General features: G+C 28.1%; 1 protein-coding gene and 1 pseudogene across 1 annotated transcript; both read right to left on the reverse strand.

The window, feature by feature from the left end:
- Positions 1-7072: 7072 nt before the first annotated feature.
- On the reverse strand, positions 7073-16200 carry LOC149514563 (S-adenosylmethionine decarboxylase proenzyme pseudogene; annotated as a pseudogene).
- A 2632-nt stretch (positions 16201-18832) lies between these two features.
- On the reverse strand, positions 18833-21584 carry LOC111301690 (indole-3-acetic acid-amido synthetase GH3.17-like). Its single transcript, XM_022897537.2, has 4 exons — positions 20942-21584; positions 20756-20857; positions 19726-20573; positions 18833-19582 (listed from the first exon to the last, which is right to left on the reverse strand). Exons 1-4 carry the CDS (start codon positions 21217-21219, stop codon positions 19026-19028), a joined length of 1785 nt encoding a protein of 594 aa, XP_022753272.1. The 5' UTR covers positions 21220-21584; the 3' UTR covers positions 18833-19025.
- Positions 21585-24128: the final 2544 nt, after the last annotated feature.

Here is a 24128-nt window from a genome sequence, read left to right on the forward strand (position 1 = left end):
AATATATGAAGCATGTTTGGCAGGGGCTAAAAAAAATTCTGAAATAATGTTTGTCTTGTATAAAATCTAAAAAGTTACCGGTCTATTTGTTGTCGGTGAGACTAATTTTGATTTTATTAATTGCTAATGTAACAATAAAAGGGAGTATTTTCAATCAACATCTTAAGGACTTGTTTGCATCATCAAACGAAAAATCAAAATCCTATAAAGAATAATTGTAAAATTTTTATTACTTATAATCGGATACAAAAGTTCAATTTTTTTCCGGTAATCTTTAGTGTTATTATTATTGTTTTTTTTTTATAATTATATATAATGTATAATATTATATTATAATGTATATAAACACTTGATAAGATTTGTCATATGAACGTAAATAATTTCTTTAGATGACATATAAGATAATTTTTTTAAAAAGTTTAATTTCTTTTAATTACAAATGGAATAATCTTGAATTGATTCAAATATCAAAATTATTCAAGTTATAATTGCAAATCAAATTCATGTAGAGATGTCTTATATAAATATATGAAAGCCATGCTGTTGGTTAAAAAAGGAAAATTTTTATTGTAGACGGTCTATATTATTGACATGTGAACAAATTTGAAAATTGTCATATGTTTTGTACTTTATTTTATTTAAATTATTTAAAAAATGTATTATATTTATTTTTTATTATTATTTATCTTAAATCACTCTCAATTAAATTCATATTAAAAATAATAAAATTTTAATTGCCATCATCATAAAATAATTTTATATCCTCTTTTTTCAATTATAATAATCAACTCTTAAATTATATGGCATATAATCTTATATCATATAGAAATATATAAAAGTCAAAACCTATTACCAAAAAAAAAAAAAAGTTCAATATGGATAGTTTATGTTTTTGACATGTAAGTATAAAAAATCACCATGTGTTTTCCAATAAATGCATTTTATTTATTTAAAAATATTTTTATTTTTTATAAGAACATTTTTGTTACTTAAAAAATAATTAGTTAGACTAAATTAATAACATTTATTACCTTTTAAATTTATAATATTATTACTTTACATGAATAAGTTACAATTAATTTGGTCAATAATACAAAAAAAAAAAAATAGAAACTAAATAAAAAGGTTAATTACTCATAAATATATTTCCATATCTTTTAATTACTCAAAAAATTAAATGAAATTTAATTTAGTAAATCATTTAATGGGTTGACAATAATGATACCATTAAATTAGGAAAGATTTTGTTTTCTTTTATAGAAATATAGATTAGGCAAGAATTCTATAATTTTGAAAGAAAAATCGCATTAATTTCATATCTTTTATTACTTATTATATTATACAATTAACAATAATAATTTTTTAATACATTTACGATAATGTCTCTTGATAACAATATAAATGCAAATGTTCTTCCAAAAAGAATATTCAGTAAATCAAATTTGATTATTCTTTAATTTTGTTTTATTGTAATTTTGTCTCTATTATCTTATAAGAAATTTATTTTATAGTTTTGCTTGCTATTCTTTTACAAGTTTATTAAGGTTTTACTCATATTTTTTATTTGTGCAATTGTTAGGTTTTATTTTTAGAATAGTGATTTTATCAACTATATATTTTAGTATTATTGTTTCTTTTATAATTTATAATTTAAAGACAAATCTTTAATTTTTATATATATGTTGAATGTGATGTTATTAGAGAATTCTTTTATTTTGCGAGTTATTAGTTAGCAGAGACTTAACAATTTTGTTTTATTTTTACTTGATAAGATTATTTTGATTTGTAAGGCTTTACAATTAGATGCCAAGAAAGATTGATTAATTTGGATGCTATCTTACTTGGTGATTATGCATTGGTTGGGAGTCAAATCATAAAGATTCTCAGATATTGTATTTTAAGCTAAGTCGACTTAAAATGATATAGTTAATTATAACATGATTAAATATGTCTTGATTTCAATTCAAAATGAAAAAATTGTTTTATAAGTTCTTAGTGAATGAAGCTTTAGATGACATAAAGGATGTTAGTTTGTAATTTTAACTAATCTAATAAAAATATAACAAATTCCTAAATTTTGTGAAATTTACCACTTATTTCATTTAACAAGTCCTAAAATTTTGGAAATACTCAAATCATAATTGAAACTCTTATACTCAATTTTTCATATTTTTCTATATTTTCTTTTTCAGATAGACATTATTGATTCAATTCTTTTTTTAGATAGATAAACATTTCAAAATTCCATATTGATATAACACAAATTCATAACAAAAACACACACAATATTGAAATAAAAATGCCAATAGTTTTGTTTTAGTATAAGTTCATCTCCTTTAGAATATAATAAATATATATATATATATATATTAATACAATTCCTTCATCAATTCAAAGAAAATACATGTACAATTAAATTTTAAATTTAATATATTAATATTACAAAAAAAATTTCACAATTAATATAAAAAATTTTTCCATATTAATTTTTTTAAAACATGTATCTTTATCTAATTAATTATTTTTATGTTCCTTTAAAATTAGGTAAATATATATGATTTTTGATTTGAAAAGGCAATTATATCTTAGATTTTCAATATAGATTCACAACCTCGGAAAAGGTAAAGAGTTTTCAATTGTTATAAACAAAAATGGAATTATTGATTTTGCCTATTATTTTAGAGAAGAAAAGTAGCAAACTATATTATTGAATTCTTTAACAAAGATGGGAGTTGAAAAAACAAATTTATTTTATGTCTATTAGTGGCAGACTATAAGAGGGTTAGATTAAGTGAATTGTCTTTTTTTTTTTTTTTTGGAGAAATTAGATTATATATATTACTAGATGTTGTTACAATTGTTTTTTTGTTTATGCATTAGACCCTTCTTTGGTGAGATTTTTAAGTTTTGTAATCTTTTGGTTTTATTAATGAAATTATCTTTTTGATTGAGAAAAAAAATCTATATCACACTTTTTTACTTTGTTCTTTTATAATTTTATTTTTAATAATCAAATCAAGATAATTTATTATATTGTAAATAAAATGATGATAAAAAATTATTTAAGGTAACTTAAGTTTTTTATGAACCATTATCAATATATTTGTAATCATGAAAATGAAATTTAAATTATTATGTAAAATTGTAATTATATTAAATTTTGAAATAATATTATATTAAAAATTATTATAGATACAATTGTTATGTGCATAACACAAATATAAAAACTTTAAAATTTTAAGTAAATAATATTTGACAATTAATTTTTTGAATTAGAAAATAGTAATTTTCTTTACCCAAAATTTTTAAAATTACATAATATTCTTAAATATTTAATAGAAATTAAAAGTTAACTTTTCAACGTTTTAAAAAAAAAAAGTAGGCATGTTAAATATAGCCATGTATTTATTTTGCCAATATAATCCTTCTAATATTTTATTCAAGTGATTCTTTTAACATTAATAATATTATATAAAATGAAAATTATAATTGTTTGCTTACCCATGCATGGCACAAGTTTAAAACTAGTGTTTTTTAAAATTAAAAATAAAAAAATATAAATTTTATCTAAATAATTTTATTTTTTACTAGATAACCTTATTTTGTAAATTATTTAAGTATGAAAATATTTCATTATGTTCTATAATTATAAAGATTAATTATCCAAATCTTTCAAAAACTCACTATATTTTTTTATCTTAATTTATATAAAAAAAATTGTCTTTACAAAAATTTGAGTAAAATATTGAAAATGCAAATAGTTTTTTCCATATTAAATCTTGAAATGATAGGAATTATATCCATCTTAATTCTAACTATCAATTTTATATTTAAAAAATAAGCAAGATATTTGATTTAATTTTTATCACTTATTAATTATATCCTTTTAATTTTTTAAATATCAATTTGAAAATTACCTATTCAATCGTAAATATCATTAAGAGTTATTCTAAAATTAAAGATTATAAATTTAATATGTTATCATTTTTTTTATTTTTTGGTTTGTAGTTTTTTAAAATTCTATTTCTATTGTAGTTTATTTTTTCGGTTTGCATATTTTTTATTTCTTAGGTATATTCTATTATTATTGTAAGTTTATTCTTATGAAATTAATTTTTTTTTATTTTTTTCCACAAATCTCTTAACATTTTTCATATTTTGTATAGTAATTGAAACAGAATTATAAAAGTGAAAATAAGTCTATACTTTTTTTATTATTTAATTCATCATTAGATAATATTTATGTTTTTTATCTTTTAAGACAAACACGTACTTTGTTTTTATTTGATATAAAATTTAGGTTTATAAATATTATTGCAAATAAAAATGATGTAAAGTGAAGACATATCATTTTCTTCTTTTCTTTTATAAATAATTTATTATTTTATGACAAGTTAGATATAAAATTTTATGTATGTTATAAATTTTAAAAATTTAAATATAATTTTTAAAAACAACTAATTTATATGTATATATATATATATATATATATATATGAAATAAGTAAAATTATTTCTTAAACTTAATTCATAACTATTGTTGATACACTTTGACGATTAAGTCAAATTCTTTAGCAACGCAAATGAATAAATATTTACAAATATGAAATTAATTCCTATGCTATCAATTTAAGATCTATGATTTAAAAAAAAAAAACAAAGAGCTATTCTTTCTATAGAATAATTCTCATTTTAATCAATTTCATTCAATTCAACAATTAATCAAAATGAATTTTTAATAAATAATAAAATAAAATTGCATGAACTTTGCTCAATCAAATATTGATATTGATATTTTATTTTTGTGCAATGATTTGATCAATTTGTCCATTTATTTAGATTGTATTTGAGTGAGATAATGATGAGTAAAAAGAAGTAATTAACTTAGGATTAAGATGAAAGTAAATCAATACTTATGAGATTTAATAAGTTCTTATTTATGAGGTAATTAAATCTCATTTATTATCCAATTCATTGAAAATAAACTATATTAGTAAATTCATAAATGATCAAGACAAATCAATAATTGAATTTAATTACTACAGTTTAAACCAAAATAAAAGAGTTTTTTCCCAAGATGGTGTCCTTCGAAATCTTTATTCTTTAACCAAAGTTATTTTAAACTTATTTCTCTAAATAAAGTTGTCTAAGCCATATCATTTCCATGTCATTTTTTATTAAACAAAAAAATTTCCATGTAAAAAAAAAATATGTAAAAAATAAACAAATTAAAACAAAACCTTAAACCCCAACCTCTCAATTCTTCGACCTTTCAAGAAGCTAATGCCAAGAACGAACCCTCTGTGTCTCCTTACTAGTCTTTTCCTTGGGGTTGAATCATATGAAAACCCACTACAGCTTTCTGTTGCAAGTGAGTTTTTTTTAATTTTTGAAGGGAGAAAAGTGCGACTTGTCTAGGTTTAGAGGTTCAAATTACAGTGGTGGCAGTGGCAATAGTGGTCGAGTTTGGAGAAATTGAGTTATGAAAAGAAAGATGGGTGGCACTTAAGAGAGCATAGTCCTAATGGGCAAGGCAAATCCAGACTATAGAATGGGGCTACCTGTATACGAGTAGAATAAGTAGGCTTTTTTTCGATTGAAGTTGTCCTTAAGCCATTTTTTATGATTGAGCCTTTCCTGAGTCATGAGAAAGATCTGCTTTAAGCCTTTCTTCAGAGTTCTAGCAAGCCCTTCTTTGATCGGGCATTTTTGTGAGTTAATTATACACCTATTTCTGGGTATTTTCTACCAGATCTCATACCTAATCTTATTTCTAGACTCTGGCAAAATATGCCCCAATTGTAGTAGTTTCTGTGTAATCAAGCGAAACATCGGAAGTGTCTTCCAAGTGGGTTCAAACCGAATGGGGAATCATCCTTCATAATTGGTACTGCTCTTACTTTAACTCTGACTCATTACTATATCTTGTTTTTTCTTTGGTGTATTTGCTTTTATTTCCATTGTGCCATTTAAAAAAAATCAATTAATTTGTAAGAATTTCCAATGCATACTCAAGCATATGTTGTTTGAGGCTAGACTTTATTATTAAAACATGGGATTGAAAAAGGTTTGCTTTAGGGGATGATTTGACAGGGTAGCCTTTCTTTTTATAAAAAAAAAGTCATTATAATTGATGTTATTTTAAATGTTGTTTGTGTGAACCGATATTTCATTACTCGAAAGCAATGCACAACTTTGAATACAGCTTCACATTCATGAAATTATGTACACATGCTAAAAGTTGAATGAGAATTTCACTTGATTTGCTTTGTGACTATATGAAAATTTTGTGATTAAGTGGGTTCTACCGGCATTGTGTTAGGCAATTTTAACGTCTGGGGTTGTGAAGTTGTTCTGACAGAGTGACAGTATTGTTGCAGGTAGGCAGTTTAAGAGAACTTCAAAGACTTTATGATGGGATTGTTGAGTCGGTTGGATCGCTATGTAGTTCTTAAGAAGACTATCAGGTAGACGTTTTGCTTTATTACTTTCATGTTTAAACCATTGTTTTCAAATTTTGCTTATATATGGATAGATTACATTCATGTTATTCGTTTTAAATAAAATTTAGTTTTAACATTTTTTTATTGTATTATTGTATCAAATATTTTTTTAATATTTTGTACCCTTATTTGCTCTATTGTTCAACTCCAAATATAACCCCATCAAAATTTGTAGAGCTTCTTTTAAGTTTGTTTTCTAAATAGAAAATGAGTTTATTCTTAATGAATGAATTAACACTGTTAAAAAAGATATGAGTTTTAAAGTTTTTTTTTTTAATTTCCCTTTTTTTATAAAAGATTTTCATTTTTGTTATAGAAAGATATAAGCAACAGTGACAATGAAAAAGAAAAAAAAATAAAAATGGTTATGTGTCATAAAATACCTTTATTAAGGAAATAAGATTAAAAATGTTTTTATTAAGGAATAAAGATTCTATTATATCTTAGTGTAGGAAAAAGCTCCATTGCTTTGTGCTTGGTAGGTAGGATAGTGTTGCTTCATGATTAACATTACTGCTGAAGTGATGATATCTGGCCAAAACCTCTCTGTTATACATTGTTTTATATCTGTCATATACTATTTTTGTTGAATTTATATGGAATACTATCTCTGTTCACCAACTGCTTTAGATTCAAACTTTTCAGATCATAGCCATAGCTTCAAAGCTTGCATAACTAAACCCATTTCCTGGTGTAACATGAATGGTAAAAATTATAGCCCTTTCAATTGCATTCATTGAATAACCACATAGATCAAACTCAAAATCACATATTTTAGAATCTGAAAGGATCTTCCTTATGCCAGATTTAATGGTCATCAAAACTACCATGCCTGATTGGTCTTTATAGAAAACTGAAGCCATTTCCCTATCCAAACCAGTCAAGCACATCTCTACAGTGTAAATAGGGCCACTGGTGATAACTGATTTTGCAGATTCAAAGTACACATGCCATTTCTATTTATCGAGTCCACCCATTATATAAGTATTGCTGCTAGCGCCAAGCTTCCCAAAATAGTTATCAAAGATAGCAACTTCTTCAGAGAAGTTACAATGAGGATAGGGCTAAGCACAAGGGAAGATAAAACTCCCACAAGTATAACTTACAGAATTTATGGCAAAATCAGTTCTACAGATGCTACTCCATCAAGATCAGTTGCAAAGAATATTAGGTAGAGGTTTGCAAATGTCATTGGAATTTTTTGTGACTTAGTCAATAGGGATCTATAAATGAGAACTTTGTGAAAGACTATTCAAAATGTAATTTTTTTTCTCTTTTGTATTCATTTGTTTGTTGATATTACAGCTACTAACTTTGTATTAAAGCTTCCCTGTTCTATTTTGGGTAATAAAAATATTCAATTTTCTTTGAATCAAGCACATATTTTCTGTTGAATAATGGGAAGTTGATAATTATTTAGGCTAAAAGATTTTAAATATTTTATGCTCCTTACTCTAAAAAAAATTATGTTGAAACCAATCAAATTAGAAAGTAACCAACATTTTCATAATATAATTAAAAGATTAAACTAGTAAATTGAAAACAAAATCATAAAACCTTTATGAAACTATGAAATGAACAAGTTCATGTCTTAAAAATGAAAACAGTATGCCTGCTCAACAAAACTACTTGGATATGTCATCTGCAATCACTCCTCCATAATTTTTCTTAGAATTCTTGGTAACCCTGCATATATTTGAAAAAAATATGTATTAAATAATTTTTAACTTAAGAAGAAAAAGAATATTACTCATGAATATCCATTATTTCCCAGCATTAGACAAATAAATTCCTTTTATCAATCTATGAAATTGGAGTAAAAAATAGAAAGTCTGGTCTCAAAGATCCATTGCTAAAAAATTTAGCATTGAAAATGGAAAAAAAATATAATATGGAGAAAATGCAAGCATAAATACAAGCACAAATAGAAAAAATTGATAATTTATAAATGAGGTGTAAAAAATATAAGATGCTGGTAGATTCCTTGGAGAAACAAGTTATCAAATTACATCTTCAATAAACTTAAATGAAAAAGAATAAGAATTACCTTACATTTCATATTAAACTGCAGCTGCATTTGAATTTTTATGTCTTTTCATTTGGCATGTCCTACGATCATGGCCTGGTTGTTTACAAAGTCTGCAACGAATCTCAGTTCTAATTCGTGTAGACTGTGGTCGACCTTTTTTTGAGCATCTAAAATCAAGATCTGGTAATAATTACAAGATATTAGGCTTTGGCCAATAAGCTTCATAAGGGATTGGATTAAACTGAGGTGCCTAAGTTTAAGAATATTGTTCAATGGAATAATACTTTTCTATATATTACCAACTATCAAGTGCCAACCTTCCACATACAGCCATCACATGTGAATAGGGAAACTTATAAATTTGCCATTTTCCACATGTACATGTTCTTTTATCAAGTTGAACAACTTGTTTGTTATGACCTCGTTGCATTCTCTCACCATAAAATGCAGTTGTTACTTCAAACACTCCCTTTTATATATCAAATGGAACAAGATCATGTGTGTTGGCTTTTGGCAGATAACGTTGAAGTTTAGCTATAACATGAGGAGTGTACAAGTCTCCTTTTACCAATGCCTTTAGTACAAAGCCCCGTATGGTGCTAAAAAAATTAACCAATCGATAAAAGTTTAATTGCACACATGTTGTGATAGGTAAATTTCGAGCCCCTTTTAGCACACTATTAAACACCTCAGATAAATTAGTTGTCATTATTCCTTAACGTCGACCACCATCATGTTCCAATGCCCATTGTTGCACCGGTATCTCATCTAACCATTTTCGAGCTTCAGGATTAATCTTTTCTATCTCTTTCATTATGGTATCAAACTTTCGTAACTGATGTGTATTTTTGACTTTATACACAAGTATTTTCAAGTTTTTATTATAAAACTTATCATTGAAATTACTGCATGTCATAACGTTTAGATCCGGGGATCTATCCCTAGACATTGACTTGAAGAGTCGCCGTCAATCTTTTTTGTTTAGGTGCGATTGACCACTTAAGGAATCTATCATTTTATGGAACACCTAAGCTTAAGGGTCTATAAAAGAATCGGTTCGGGTCTACTAATTAGAACAGGATTTGAGAGTTCGATTATGAGTGAAGAAGGTTATAGCACCCTCATAACATCTATCGAAAGATGATACCAGCTCAAATTTGTGTTATCTAATAAGCCTTAAAAAATTTATCAAGTAATTAATTATTAAAAATTATTCTTAATTAACTCCAATACTTTTGACAGAAAATTAAGAAAAATCTTCTCACTTCAAAAGTGTACAAGAAAACTATTGTTTCACTTGCAGAAACTCCATCGTCAGATTATTTAACATTAAAAAACATTCAAGAAAAGAAAGAAAAAAAAGAATAAAATAAAAAATAATCATGATTCAACTTTTGATATAAATCATTTTCTTTTCCTAAAAAAAAAAAACTCATTGCTTTTGTACAAGAAAAATTAATACTTTCAACTTTTTCTTAAAATGTTTTTCTTGATAATTTTTATTTTTAAGAAAAATTGATACTTCCAACTTTTCCTCAAAATGTTTTTTTGTCTGAAATTTTAATTTCAAGGAAAATTGATACTTTCAATTTTTTCTCAAAATGTGTTTTTTTTTTTAAGTTTCAATTTCAAGGAAAATTGATACTTTCAACTTTTTCTCAAAATACTTTTCTTGATAATGTTTATTTTAGAAATTTTATTTTTAAGAAAAATTGATATTTTCAACTTTTTTCAAAAAATATATTTTTTAACCTTTTTATTTTCAAAAAAATTGATACTTTTAACTTTCCCTCAAAATGCTTTTGAAAATTTTTATGTTTAAAGGAAATTGATACATTCAACTTTCCTTCAAAATATTTTTTCCTTAAATTTTATTTTTGAGAAAAATTAATACTTTCAACTTTTTCTCAAAAATATTTTTTTATTTTCTAGAAATTTTATTTTAGGAAAATCATTAAAAAGAAAAATAAAATAAAAAAAAATTTAAATTTTAAAAAAAAATTTAAGGAATACCAAATAATTCTAATTTAGAGATAATAACAACAATAATAATAATAATAGTAATAATAATAATAATAATAAATAAATAAATAAATAACCTTAAGGTGGCTCGGCTTAGTGGCTGGAATCGGCTTGGTTCTAGGAAGAAAAATAGCTCGAAGGTATAGCTTGAGAGTGCGCAACTCGACTCGGTTCTAGGGGTTGGCTGGCACTTGAGTCAAAAACGGGTTAGCGCTCGGGTTGGGTCAGGCCAAAGAAAAATACACCGATCCTCTAGGCTGATTTAATGCCAAAATGACGTCGTTTTAAGCAAGTAGAAAATGCAAAAAATCTCATTTTTTGCCAGATGCTTCTCCCCTTCCTTTTTCTTCCCTTTAGTTTTCTCTCCCTCTCTCTCTACCCGTGAAGAACACTGGTGGGATTCTCATCGATTTCTGGGTTTTTCATTGGAAACTGGGTATTTAGTCAGAAAACTTGAATTTGATCAAAAAATTGCTCGGAATCTGGAAATTTTTCAAAAATTTCTCAGAAAAAACTCAAAAAAATTTTCTAAAAATTCTAAATTGCCTCTAAACACTTTTTGTTTTTGTTTCACCTCTCTATTATCTTTTTCTCTGTACATTTCAACATCTATTTATAGGGATTAATCAGAAGAGTTTTTGATCAATCTCAATTATTCTGATCAATCCCAATTTTATTTAGGATTGGGATTCAAACTTTGAATCATCCCAACTCTGCCAGTTCTCAAATTCATGTCCAAATCCACTTCCATCAATTTTTTTTGGATTATTTTTAATTAATCTAATCATTATCACCTAATTAATCAAGAAAAGATAAAATCAAAAATAAAAAAATAATAGTAATATAAATAATAATATAACTAATAAATAATAGTAAATAATAAACAAAAATAATAAAAATAAACAAAAATAAAATAAAAAAATGGGCCTATCTTGCCCATTTAGGCCAGACCTAATTAATCTGGGCTTAGACCAAATTGGATGTCTAAAGCTACCATTTTTTGCATAATTTTTGTGAAACAGGAATTGTGCAAAGATGTAGACACCCATTCAAGACTCAATTCGACACTTTTTATTTTTTTTTATTAAAATCTTGATCAAAGCTCCTCTGATCAGAGGTTTAACAACTTTTAGAAAGTAAACAAAGCTCCTCTAAATAGAGGCTCAATAACTTTTGAAAAATAAACAAAGCTCCTCTAAGCATAGGTTCATCGATTTTGGAAAAATAAACAAAGCTCCTCTAATCAGAGGCTTAACGATTTTGGAAAAATAAACAAAGCTCTTCTAAACAGAGGCACCACAACTTTTGAAAGTAAATTGCTCCTCTAAACAAAAGCATCGCAACTTTGGAAAATAAATTGCTCCTCTAAACAAAGGTATTACCACTTTTGAAAAATAAATTGCTTCTCTAAACAGAGGCACTACCACTTTTGAAAAAAATAAATTGCTCATCTAACTAGAGGTAACCATGACTTTTGGAAAAATAAATTGTTTCTCTAAACAGAGGCAACCACAACTTTTGAAAAAATAAATTGTTCCTTGTCAATCATGACCAGATGAGTCATAAATCATGTTTGATGAAATTTGTAATGGGAACTCAAAGATTCGTAATTTGAGTTCAAAAGTTAAAGGTTCAGATTCACAAGAACCTTTCAACTTTACAAGAATTCACTGAATTTTGATTCTTAAAATTTTTGTTTCACAAGAATTTAAATTTGCAAGATCTTAATATTCGCATTCGTAAATTATAAGACTCGTATCCACACTCAATGAGTCTCATTTGAATTTTAGAGATTCATATCCAAAAGTTTAAAACTTTTCATTCAAGTTCAAAGGCTCACATGGAATAAAACTTAGAGTTTCACATCTAAGCTCAAAGGTTCTCACTCAAAAATTTAGAGATTCGCATCCAAAAGTTAAGTTCAAAACTTTTCGTTTGAATTTTGGAGATTCACATCCAAAAGTTCAAAGATTCTCATTCTAGTTCGAAGATTCACATTCAATGAACTTTAGGGTTTCACATCTCAAAGATTCTCATTTAAAAACATCTTAAAGATTCTCATTTGAGTTCGAAGATTCAAGTTCAAAGATTCTTATTTGATATTCAAAATTTTTTTTCATGAGCTTCAACCTTCACTAAAGTTAAAATTTTATGTGTACTAAATGTCATGATCAATGATACAAATGCAACAATCTAGATTCTCATAATGCCATATTCTAAGCCATAATCCAAATGCTTACTGGCTGATGCAAATACATATCCAAACTGAAGTTTCAAACAATCTCCAAACAATAATGCAAATGTAGTGCATGTAATGTGGATGTCAATGTCATGAAATTCTAATCAAAATGTGGTAATATGGTCCTTAAGATTCCACCATATGTCATCTTTCTTTTCCAACTCTAGCTTCTTAGCACTCTAAAACAAGTTTTGTCAATTGATCCTTATCATTTTCATCATTTGATCATCATTCATAGGCCTCTCAACACTAACAATTCCAAGACAAGTTCTGTCCATTGCCTCAAATCATTTAATCATGACTCACAGTCTCTTCAGCACTAGCAATTTTAGCATAAATTTTATCCATTGATCCATACTATTCTCATCATTTGATCACAACTCATAAGTTATGTTAGCCAATCCATCACCATATACATTTTTGGATCACATCATCTTTATAGATTTTTGCCCTCTATTTTGTTAAGCAATCCATCCCCATGTTAATCATTTGGCCATCCCATGTGTCATTTTTCAAGTTTTTGCCATCTCTTCATCATTTTTGCCTTATCATCTTGGATTTCTTTCAAAGGAATGCAAGAATCTTTTATGCACATTATCAATCATTCATCATCATTTCAAATCATAACAGAGATAATGCAATCATACATTATTTTGATTCATTCTGAAGATGCAAAAATAAAAGAGCATTGGGTGAATTAAGAGAAAGGTAATCAGTGAGACAAGTTTGGTACAAAAACAAATGGAGAAAAAAATAAATTGGATGCATGTCATTAGGATGAGTGGTATATTCAGATAATTTTGAACATTAATCTAAGATTCTTTTTCAAAAACTCATTCCATTAACTGTCGAAATCATTTTGAGCTCATCAAACTTTGTTTCAGCTTTTTAGATGCCTTGATCTTTTATATATTTGAACTGTTCATCTAATTTTCAGCTCAGAGATTTGTCTACCCAAATCGCCCTTTCGAGTTTTTAATTTGAGTCTTCATTTTTCTCTTTTCATCTTTTTTCATTTTTTTCATTTTTTTCATTTTTCTCTTTTTTCTTTCATTTTTTTCATTTGTTTTCTTTTTTTCATTTTTTCATTTTCTTCATTCGTTCACCTATTATGGATATATCTTCCACATTATTCTCTAGAGCAACGAAGCATAATCCTATCATTCCATCACGAGCATGCCTTAGTCCAATATATGATGATTCAATTTGAGCACTCACATTTGATTCAAATAGACTTTTAAAAGTTGTAATGTAGGCCATAGTGAGGGGTCATGAAAGAAATTGATAAAATAGGCTTAAAACATGTGTTTAAAAGGTTTAAAACCAAAAGATCATTTTGTAACTTGGCATTTTGTCCCATTTCACATTATTTCACTACTTTTTATTTTTCATCTCATTCTTCACAAAAGAACTATCATTACTTTGCTCCAACTTGTTATGGCATTCATTTTTTCTCTTTTTTTTTTAGATCTTTTGTGATCTTTGGGCTCTTTTTTTTTTCAAAAATTACCTCCCACTATGGAAGATGATCATTGGGTAGGGTTTTTTAAAAAAAAATCATAACAGGCTCAAAGAGGTAACGATGAATGGTTTTTAAAAAAAAAATGGTCATTTTTCATCTCAAATGTGAATGCTTTCTTTGAACATCATCTATTAAACAAAAATAAGCTCATGAATCTTTATAAGAGACTGCGGTTCTTTGAGTCATATTAATTTTATATCTGCTAGCAGCTGGATTCTTTTGCTTAAATAATCTCCTTAAATCAATGTGAATGAGTTCTTAAAATTAAATTTTAAAATTATTGCTATCATTGTCTAAACGTTCATCGTTTGGAATTCAAGAATGGGAACGAAAGTTATGAAATGTGACAAAGCATGGAATAGTAGTTGAATGAAAAAAAAATGTAATGAAATGCATTAAATTGCCTTTTACTGAAATGATAACAAATGAAATCCTACTACCTAAAAGAAACCTAACATTACTTTAAAATAAATCCTAAAATGATAAGAAACTTTCAATCAACCTTATATTCATTCTCCAAAATTGTGTCCCTATGCAATCAGGTGAAGGATCTTTATTGACATCTTGCCCATCGATTCATTACAACTCTTCGGGCTTTTTTTAACCAACATGTTCTTGATTTTCATTCAGAGCATTGATATTGTGATTTGGCAATAAATTACTGATAACATTAGGTGTTGTTGCTCTTCCTTAATCAAAACTTATCATTCCATCCTTGATTAATCGTTGCACCTTATGCTTTAGAACAATATAATTTTTAATGAAATGCCCAGTAATTCTATAGTGATAGTCGTAATGGGCTATGGGATCATACCACTTAGGGTAAGGTGGCTTGAGTGGCTTCACACCATTGGGGGCAATCAAATGGTTATTATAGAGCTCTTGATATAACTTCGTATAAGTCATGAAAATTGGATCGAATACAAGTTTTTCTCGGGTAATTGATTGCTCTTGTAAACCACTTGTTGGGTTAGCAGGATGAGCTTGAAGCCTTGTGAAAGGTTGAATATTGAGGCTGTATATGAGAGTTTGAGGGCTGAAAATAGACTGGCATGTCAATGGGTAAGATGGTTATGCAGCTGGCTAGTATGGGTAGGATGAGGTATTGTTCACAGCAGGATAGTATGGGGAATAACCCTGTGGATAGGGTTGGTATCCCCTGAACTATCTAACAAAGCCTACAGTTTGAGCTTCAGTCTCTTTCTTTTTGGGTACCTTTTTGGTTTCTCATCCTTTTGACTTGCCATTTTAATGGCATTCTCAATTATTTCACCTGAAATCACTATGTCGACGAAGTTTTTTATGGTATTTTCTATCATCTTTTCATAATAAAGAGATTTTAAAATACTGAAAACTAATACAGTGGTCTCTTTTACAGTCAAAAGAGGTTGCACTTGAGTAGCTATGTCCCTACACCTTTGGGCATATTCTTTGAATGATTTAGTCACCTTCTTTTTTATATTTTACAAGAAAAAGTGATCAAGAGCTAAGTCTATGATATGTCGATATTGATTGATGAAGTCATGGACCATATCACTCCAAGAACGAATATAATTCCTGTCTAGTTGAACATACCATCTAGCAACAGAGCCAGTGAGACTGTCTTGAAATATGTGCATCAAGAGCTTTTCATTATTGGCATGGACAACCATTTTTTGATAGTACATAGTAATGTGAATCTTCGAATACTTTGTAGCATCGTGCTTCTTGAACTCTAGCACTTTGAACTTCAGAGGGATAACCACATCTGGGACTAAACAGAGTCCAGTAACATCGACAGAACCATAAAAACCCACTCTTTCCACTACTTGAAGCCTTTTCTCTAACAAGTTCATTTTCTGTTTAGCTTTTGAGGCTTCTAAAGTCTCATTCTCTTTGGGCCTCATTTTTTTTATCCTCTAGATTATCCAAATTAGAGACTGATATTGATTTTACTACTTTTTCAGTAAAGACAGGATTTATGTAGCTCTGGTACTATGGTGAATTTGAAACTGATGGTATTTCAGGATATGTGTACCTTATAAGATGTGTGAACTGTTGGGGCAGTAGACCTTATGCGGGTTAGGCTTGATGTCGCCTAAAACCATGAGGGTATAGTGGGTCATCCACCTCTTATGATGGATGGTCTTGTTGACTTATGTTCTCTTCTATTCCTTTTCCCTTGTTTAACTTGTTGAAAACATCGAGAATCTTACTCAACTTATTTTCTAGCTTTTCTTATGCCTTTTCTAATTTTTCAAATCAGTGAGAGTTTTTTTGCTTCATCTATCTGGCTCGAGCCCTTGTATTGTATTGGTGAGTAAGGTTGCTTGGTGAAGCTATCCTTGAACCTTAAGCACCATAATTATGATTAAAAATGTTATGCTATGCTTTATGTAAGATATGTTGATGCATGAATAGAATGTGGATCTTCATGGATGAAATGAAAATGATGCAAATGATAATGTTAAAACAAGATCATGAAAATGATGCATAGAAGGAAATAATGCAGATGCATAAAATCAGACAAATAACATGGTTAGTTTCATAGATGAAATAAAAGTGATGCAGATGCATAATGTTACATACAATAATAAAAATAATACACAAAGTCAGACAATCAAAATAATTAGATAAACACCCTTCTTGTGTCCTAATTTTAAGGTATATCTATCATTGGGTAGTAAGGGCTCTATCTTAGGGTTGACTTTTTAAGTGTACACTATATGTGGTTCAAGGCTAAAGTCTAAAGGTTCTCAAATTGCTACTTACTTCATTGTCTATCACAGACTAGTAAGGCACCTCAATCCTTACCCATTACAAGCTACAAGCGAAAAAAGTTCAATTTGAGTTAGAGTATTTGTTAGCCATTGCGGAGGCATTAAAACCTCACGAAAGCAATAAGTAATTTACTCCCTCTTAGAGGGACGAAGCTTGGGTATAGAGCTCATGTTATGCATATGCATATGAATGACAGAATTAACAAAGTAAATAAATATGAATGAATAAAAAAAATCTATATAAAAATTTTATTAGGCTTTTGGATAACACAAATTTATTTACTGGCCTAACTCTCAATAAAGTTCCTAGCGGAGTCATCAAACTGTCATAATGTTTAGATCCGGAGATCTATCGCTAGACATTGACTTGAAAAGTCACCACCAATATTTTTTGTTTAGGTGCGATTGGCCACCTAAGGAATCTATCCTTTTATGAAACACACAAGCTTAAGGGTCCCTAAAAGAATAGGTTTGGGTCTACTAACCAGAACACGATTCAAGAGTTTGGTTATGAGTGAGAAAGGTTATAGCACTCTCACAATGTCCATCGAAAGATGGTACCAGCTCAAATTCGTGTTATCCAATAAGCCTTAAAAAATTTATCAAGTAATTAATTATTGGAAATTATTCTTAATTAACTCCAATACTTTTGGCAAAAAATTAAGAAAAATTCTCTCACCTCAAAATTATACAAGAAAACTACTGTTTCATTTATAAAGACTTTATCATCAGATTATTTAACATTAAAAAAAATTCAAGAAAAGAAAAAAAAAGGAATAAAATAAAAAAAGAATAATGATTCAACTTTTGATATAAATATTTTTCTTTTCATAAAAAAAAAAAACTCATTGCTTTTGTACAAGGAAAATTGATACTTTCAACTTTTCCTTAAAATGTTTTTCTTGATAATTTTTATTTTTAAGGAAAATTGGTACTTCCAACTTTTCCTCAAAATATTTTTTTTTTCTAAAATTTTAATTTCAAGAAAAATTGATACTTTTAACTTTTCCTCAAAATATTTTTTTTTAAGTTTTAATTTCAAGGAAAATTGATAATTTCAATTTTTTCTCAAAATACTTTTCTTGATAATTTTTATTTTAAAAATTTTATTTTTAAAAAAAATTGATACTTTCAATTTTTCTCTAAAAATATATTTTTTAACCTTTTTATTTTCAGAAAAATTGATACTTTTAACTTTCCCTCAAAATGCTTTTGAAAAGTTGTATTACTTTTAATTTATAAACATAAATAAAACAAGACTTATAAATGATCTTTCATTGATATGAGACCAATTACCCATTGTGTTTTGAAAACCAACAAAAAAAGTTAAAGATATTTCTCTTTAAAGATACCAAAAACAACGACACTTACAAACATGGGTCGTTCTTTAAACAATATAAAACAAGACTTATAAATGATCTTTCATTGACATGAGACCAATTACCCATTGTGTTTTGAAAACCAACAAGAAAGTCAAAGATATTTCTCTTTAAAGGTACCAAAAACAACGACACTTATAAACATGGGTCGTTCTTTAAACAATGGATTTAAAACAAATGGCCTTAAAATGAAAAAAAAAAAAAAAAAGGAATTAAAATATTTTTGCCATATAAGATGGGACAATAAGGTATAATACTGTAAAGACCTTGAAATTTTTTAGATTGAAAAAAAGTGAAATAAATATTGAATCTAAAACTTAGTTTCAATGGTCATGAATCACCCTTAAAAAATAATATTCAACAAGTTTTAGATTCAAATCTTAATACTATCACTTCTTCTCTTATTCTCAAATTAGGACCTCATTTATAAAATAAAATAAAATAAAAGAAAATATAGGTAATATTAAACAAAAAAGTCAAAAGGCATTCTCTAAGTTAATAACATAGGAGTTTTTAAACATTGGAAGTAATTGGAATTTTTAAACACTAACATACACGAATAGATGCAACAGATTATATAGGAGTTTTTGGGCTGAAAAACTTTCCTATCACTCTTGAATCTAATATCTTTAAGGCTTCCATAGATTTGGTGCAACTAGGTGCCTTGAATTGGCTCAAAGAAGCTCCTTTGGACACATAGTAATCCATTAATGCATCAAAAGTTCCTTGTTTCACCACCCTAATCTCCAAAGCTGCAATTTCATTTTCTTTCCTATACATTTTATATGTATAATTCAATGACTCTTCCATTTTAGAGCAACATTCTACCATTATCTTTGGATCAACCTCTTTGATATTGTTGCCTTCTTTTCCCTTCAGCTCCCAAAATAAGACATAGTGACCTGGTATTGAAGAAGTATCACCATAGCTAGTGTACCCTGTCAAGAAGATTCCGAGCGGATCAAGAAGAGCCTTTGCTTCTGTCACTGCCTTTGAGAGGTCTGCTTCGCTTGTCTTATCCGCATGAATACTTAGAATAACATTTTGCCTCTCCACAAATCGGAATTGAGGTGTATTATTGTGGAAACCACTCACCATAAGAATATCTCCAACTCTATATCGATATAACCCTGAAAAAAAGAAGGAATATCATGACAAGATTAGATCATTGTCAGACCCTTTTATGTAGGAAGTATAATAAAGAACTAGGAAATGGCATTTCATTAAATGAAAGGGGTATCTTTATGATTTAAATTGAAGGTGGAAATTTTACCTGCAGAAGTTGTGACAAGTAGTTCATAACATTGACCAGGCTTCACATTTACAAGATCAACAGGTTCAGTATCTTCATTGTTGGTCTTCTTTTCTATAGATTCATGGCGAGACAAACCATCAAACTGAGCCTGATCTTGAGAAATTGTTACACAGTCTTTCTTCATAGGAAGGAATTCAAAGTAAGCCATATTGGGGAGAAATGTGTAAGAGACATCTGAAGATTTGCTTAGAGGTTCTAAATTGATACCACATATAGCTTCTGAGCAAGCATAAAAGCCTGACACTAAAGGAAGACCTCCGCCATAGAACTCAAGTTCAGCAGTATATTGACTCATAACACCGGTATTAATGGCACTGATATACTTTGCTTTAGGCCACAGCTTTCTGATTATTCCTTCCCATGATTTACAACTACATATGTTTTCTATCGAATAAGCCAAATCTGGATTATGCTTCAAGATCAATGATGCTGCGTTTCTGCATCCTGAGTCAATGATCCAATCGCTTATTTGACCTATTTTTATGTTAGAGCATAGCTCTTGCCAGTAATCTTCTAAAAACTTGATAGATCTTAGCACCGTAGATGCAAAGGTTGAGCCAACCGTGACAACCTCATCTCGTCGTATTAAACCAGCAAGTAATTGGCAGTACATGCTCTGTTTGGTGTCTGAGCAAAAGATTGTCTCAATAGGGCTTGTGTAAAGCTTGGAAATGGTTCTAAAGCCACTCTTCTTGAATATGCTTGTTGTTACAGATGCTGCCTGGAGGCCAGAAGGAGTTTCAATCACTGGTTTAGTAAACATAAGTTCCATTCTTTTTCCTGCATGGTCTAAGTCACCAAAGTGCCTGTGAATGGATAAACTGAAGTAGTTAGTTTCCGGGCTCAGCTGTTGTAATTTGTAAAAGCTGGTCTGAAGCCAATAAGGAAGAAAAACAAAGGAGGGCTTTCTGCAACAGTGTTTCAGGAGGATATTTAACAGAATGGAAACAGAGAGTGATTGAATGAATTTTGATGTGGAGTTCCTTACTTTGTCATCACAGACTGTAACAAGGTATCAAATATTGCCCCTTTGTTAGCAAGTTCAGCCGTGGTAGGAATCAACTTTGGCTGCCCTCCGGAAGTCCCACTGCTGCATATGATCAAACAGGATTGAATGAGGGAGCATGGAAAAAAAAAAAAAAAACAAAGGAAAACAGAAGCAAGAAATTTATACCTTCGATAGAACTGAATAACAGGTTCATCCAAAAGAATATCTGATGGCTCCCCATTAGCAATCCGATCAATGTAAGGCTTGATATCTTCATAAGTAACAATGGGAACATTTGCTTTGAAGAGTTTTGTGTCAGTTTCGCCACGGAGGAATCTCCTTAAATATTCTGTTCCCGCATTTCTCCCCAGTATTTCCTCCAATACCTGTTCTTGAATTTGCTCAGCATTTGTGGTCAGTTCCTCCATCATCTTCATCCCAGCTTCATACCCACTTCTGGCCATCAAACCGAACAGTGATTTCTACTTTCTAGGATGAAAGAGATAAAGACCCAAAAAGCTCTAGTTCTTTTGGGGTGTTTATATTTTACAAGCTGATTGCAATAGAAACACCTGGTATTATATACTAACTGAAAATTGAAAGCTGGCAAGAGGAAATTGTAAAACAAGCGTGCGAAGAATAAAATACATGAAACCAGGGGCGGAGCTATGTAACGCGCAGTGGTGCCTCACTTGGGAAAAAAAAATTTAAATCAAGTGTTTTTTTAGATAAAATTGGAAGAGTTCTTGGTGATCATTTTTTTTAGAGGAGGGCAGTGCCCTTGAAAGGGGGAAAGGGGCATGGCGGGTATTTGAGAATCCACGCCTTGTATCTTCCTCGGAAGCCTGTTTTAAAGATTTATTTACGTAATCAAAGAAAAGATCAATGGTTAAAAGATAACTTAATTATGTATATTAAAAAGATATATTAAAAAATATTGATAACAAAATTATAATCCAACGTTTTTAAAATATAAAATTACATAAAAAAATATCAATAAAATCTTAATTTAATGATAAAAAAGTGCCTTAAAATTTTAAGATTTTAATTCAAATATCACAGTGTGTGAGTTTTGATTGTTGAATTAAATTATAATAAATTAATTAATTATTTTTTAATATAATGATTAATTATATCAATATAATATTTAATTATTAATATAATTTTTAAAAAATTATATAAAAAATAATTATGAAAATTTATCAATTATTACTGAAAGTAAAAGTTTTAATTTATTATTATTATTTTTGTTATTATCGTTTATTTTAATTTAGTTTATATGAACAATTGTTACAGGATGTGACAAATATCAAATGTATAGGCCCAAGGACCAAGGAATTCATTATGAGATAAGAACAAAAGTTATTTTATCTGTTATAATGGATATACGAAGTGACATTAGTGGCTAAAAGAAGAAACAATAATGTTATTATGCAACTGTAACTTGCAAAATGGCACTGCTCTTAATGAAGAAAAAACCAAGAATGAATGTTACTCATCTTTTTTCTCTCTCTCTCTCTCTCTTTTCCTTTCGCATTCTTTCCTTTCCCCTCTCTCTTTCTTTTCCAGTGTCAACCTTAAGAGTCATGTAGAATAACGTCAGCATTCAAAGTTGATATAGATTCCAGCTTTTGCGAAAAATACCCTTTATCCGTTGTTATCTGTTGTATATATATAGTGTTAACCTGACTGAAAGTTGTATCTTTGATTCCAAAAACTTTCTGTTCTTCCAATGGTTTGTGACATTAGAACCTCCGGTTTAACTAGCTTCGGGTTTTTTTTTACCAACTCTTTGGTCTAAAAAGTTAGAATCTATGTCAGCTTAATCTACTTTAAACATTTAAAGTACTTAATTGGTATTTTTTTTTAACGTTACCAACGCAAGCAAATACGTAATTTTATATTTGCAAAATATTTTTATAAGATAAAATTATGAGATATTTAAATTAAAATAAATAATATTTTAAAAATTTAGTGAGTCTACACATATAAGTGCAACTAAAAAATTAAAAACGATTCGTTTTCAACTTTCAACAAATTTTAACTCCCTTTTCCTTGCAAAATTTCTTTTATTGCTAATTTTTAATATTTAGTGATATTTTAGAATTAATTTAGCATTTTTTTTGGTTAAAAAATTTGGGTTGGAAAAACTATATTTAAAAAATATAGTGAGAAAAGTACGGTTAAAAATTTTAAGTGTTTAACATTATTATAAAAAAAATGAAACTAAAACACATGTATAAAATAATAAAATATTAAACATATAAGTATAGAGCATAGACACTCCATTTTACTAAAAATTTTTCAATATTAATAGGCCTTAGATTTCAATTCAATATTGGGCTTTAAGCCGATTTTGAATCAATTGGGCTTATGCAATTAAGTTCTAAGTCTAAACAATTATAGGATCCAAAACCGCTTGTATTTATTTATTTTTATTTATTTATTTTGTATTTTTATTTTGATATTAGTTGATCAAAAGTTATAGTAAAAAAGTCAGCCTACCACCTCTTGGCTTAATAGGTTACCCCATCATCCCCTTTCAACTTTGCCCTTATATGAACAAAAAAATCAAGAATAAAATAAAAAAAAAATCCAAATTGACAAAAATGTGAAAATTTTTATTTATTTGATTCAATTTAAATTTGAAGTTAATTGCTAGTTTAAAATTGGAATTACATGGACACCAAGTGCCACGCATATAGAATTTAAAAACAATACAAAAAGCAATTACACCCAACACAAACAACAAAATCAACAAATCCTAAACCACTAGAAACATAATACAAACCGAAACCCAAAATCCAAATAACAAGAATCACAAAAGCAATCAAGCATACACTATAGGAGTTTAAGTTTTTTGTGACGTTTTTTCTACTTTTAACGGCATTTATAAACGTCCCTAAAAGATTTACTACGCTTGTAAAAAAATGTCAGTTAGAGTATTGGCTATATACGCGTCAGGAAAAATAACGGCATTTTCTATAAAATGCCGCTATATTAATGATGTTTGTATATGAAAAATACCATTATTTTAGCATCATTTGTATCTTTAAAATGCCGTTAATTTAGTGACGTTTGTATTAGGAAAACGCCACTAATATGGTGGTGTTTATATGATAAGATCCCTCTAAATTAGCGGCGTTTGTATCAAAGCAACATTTTTATGATTGGAACGTCGTTAATTTAGTGACGTTTTTTGATAAGAACGCTACAACTTTTAGTGGCTTTTTATGATACAAGTGCCACTAAATTTAGAATTTAGCGAGATTCTTGAACGTAAATGTTGCAAAATTAAGAAATTCAATTTTTTTAATAAAAAATTTCTGTTAAGGTTTATTATTTTCATTAACAAGAAATGTTAAAAGAAATA

Source organism: Durio zibethinus, chromosome 15 (genome assembly GCF_047325235.1).
Source record: "Durio zibethinus cultivar Kanyao isolate XHJ-2024 chromosome 15, ASM4732523v1, whole genome shotgun sequence".
NCBI classification, from domain to species: domain Eukaryota; kingdom Viridiplantae; phylum Streptophyta; class Magnoliopsida; order Malvales; family Malvaceae; genus Durio; species Durio zibethinus.

Excerpts from the sequence above, each read along its gene's own strand:
- LOC111301690 (XM_022897537.2), bottom strand. The coding sequence starts at position 21,219 with ATGGCCAGAAGTGGGTATGAAGCTGGGATGAAGATGATGGAGGAACTG. Across the intron at positions 20,858-20,941 it reads GTTATTCAGTTCTATCGAAG|CAGTGGGACTTCCGGAGGGC; the intron begins GTATAAATTTCT and ends GATCATATGCAG. Across the intron at positions 19,583-19,725 it reads ACTTGTCACAACTTCTGCAG|GGTTATATCGATATAGAGTT; the intron begins GTAAAATTTCCA and ends TCTTTTTTTCAG.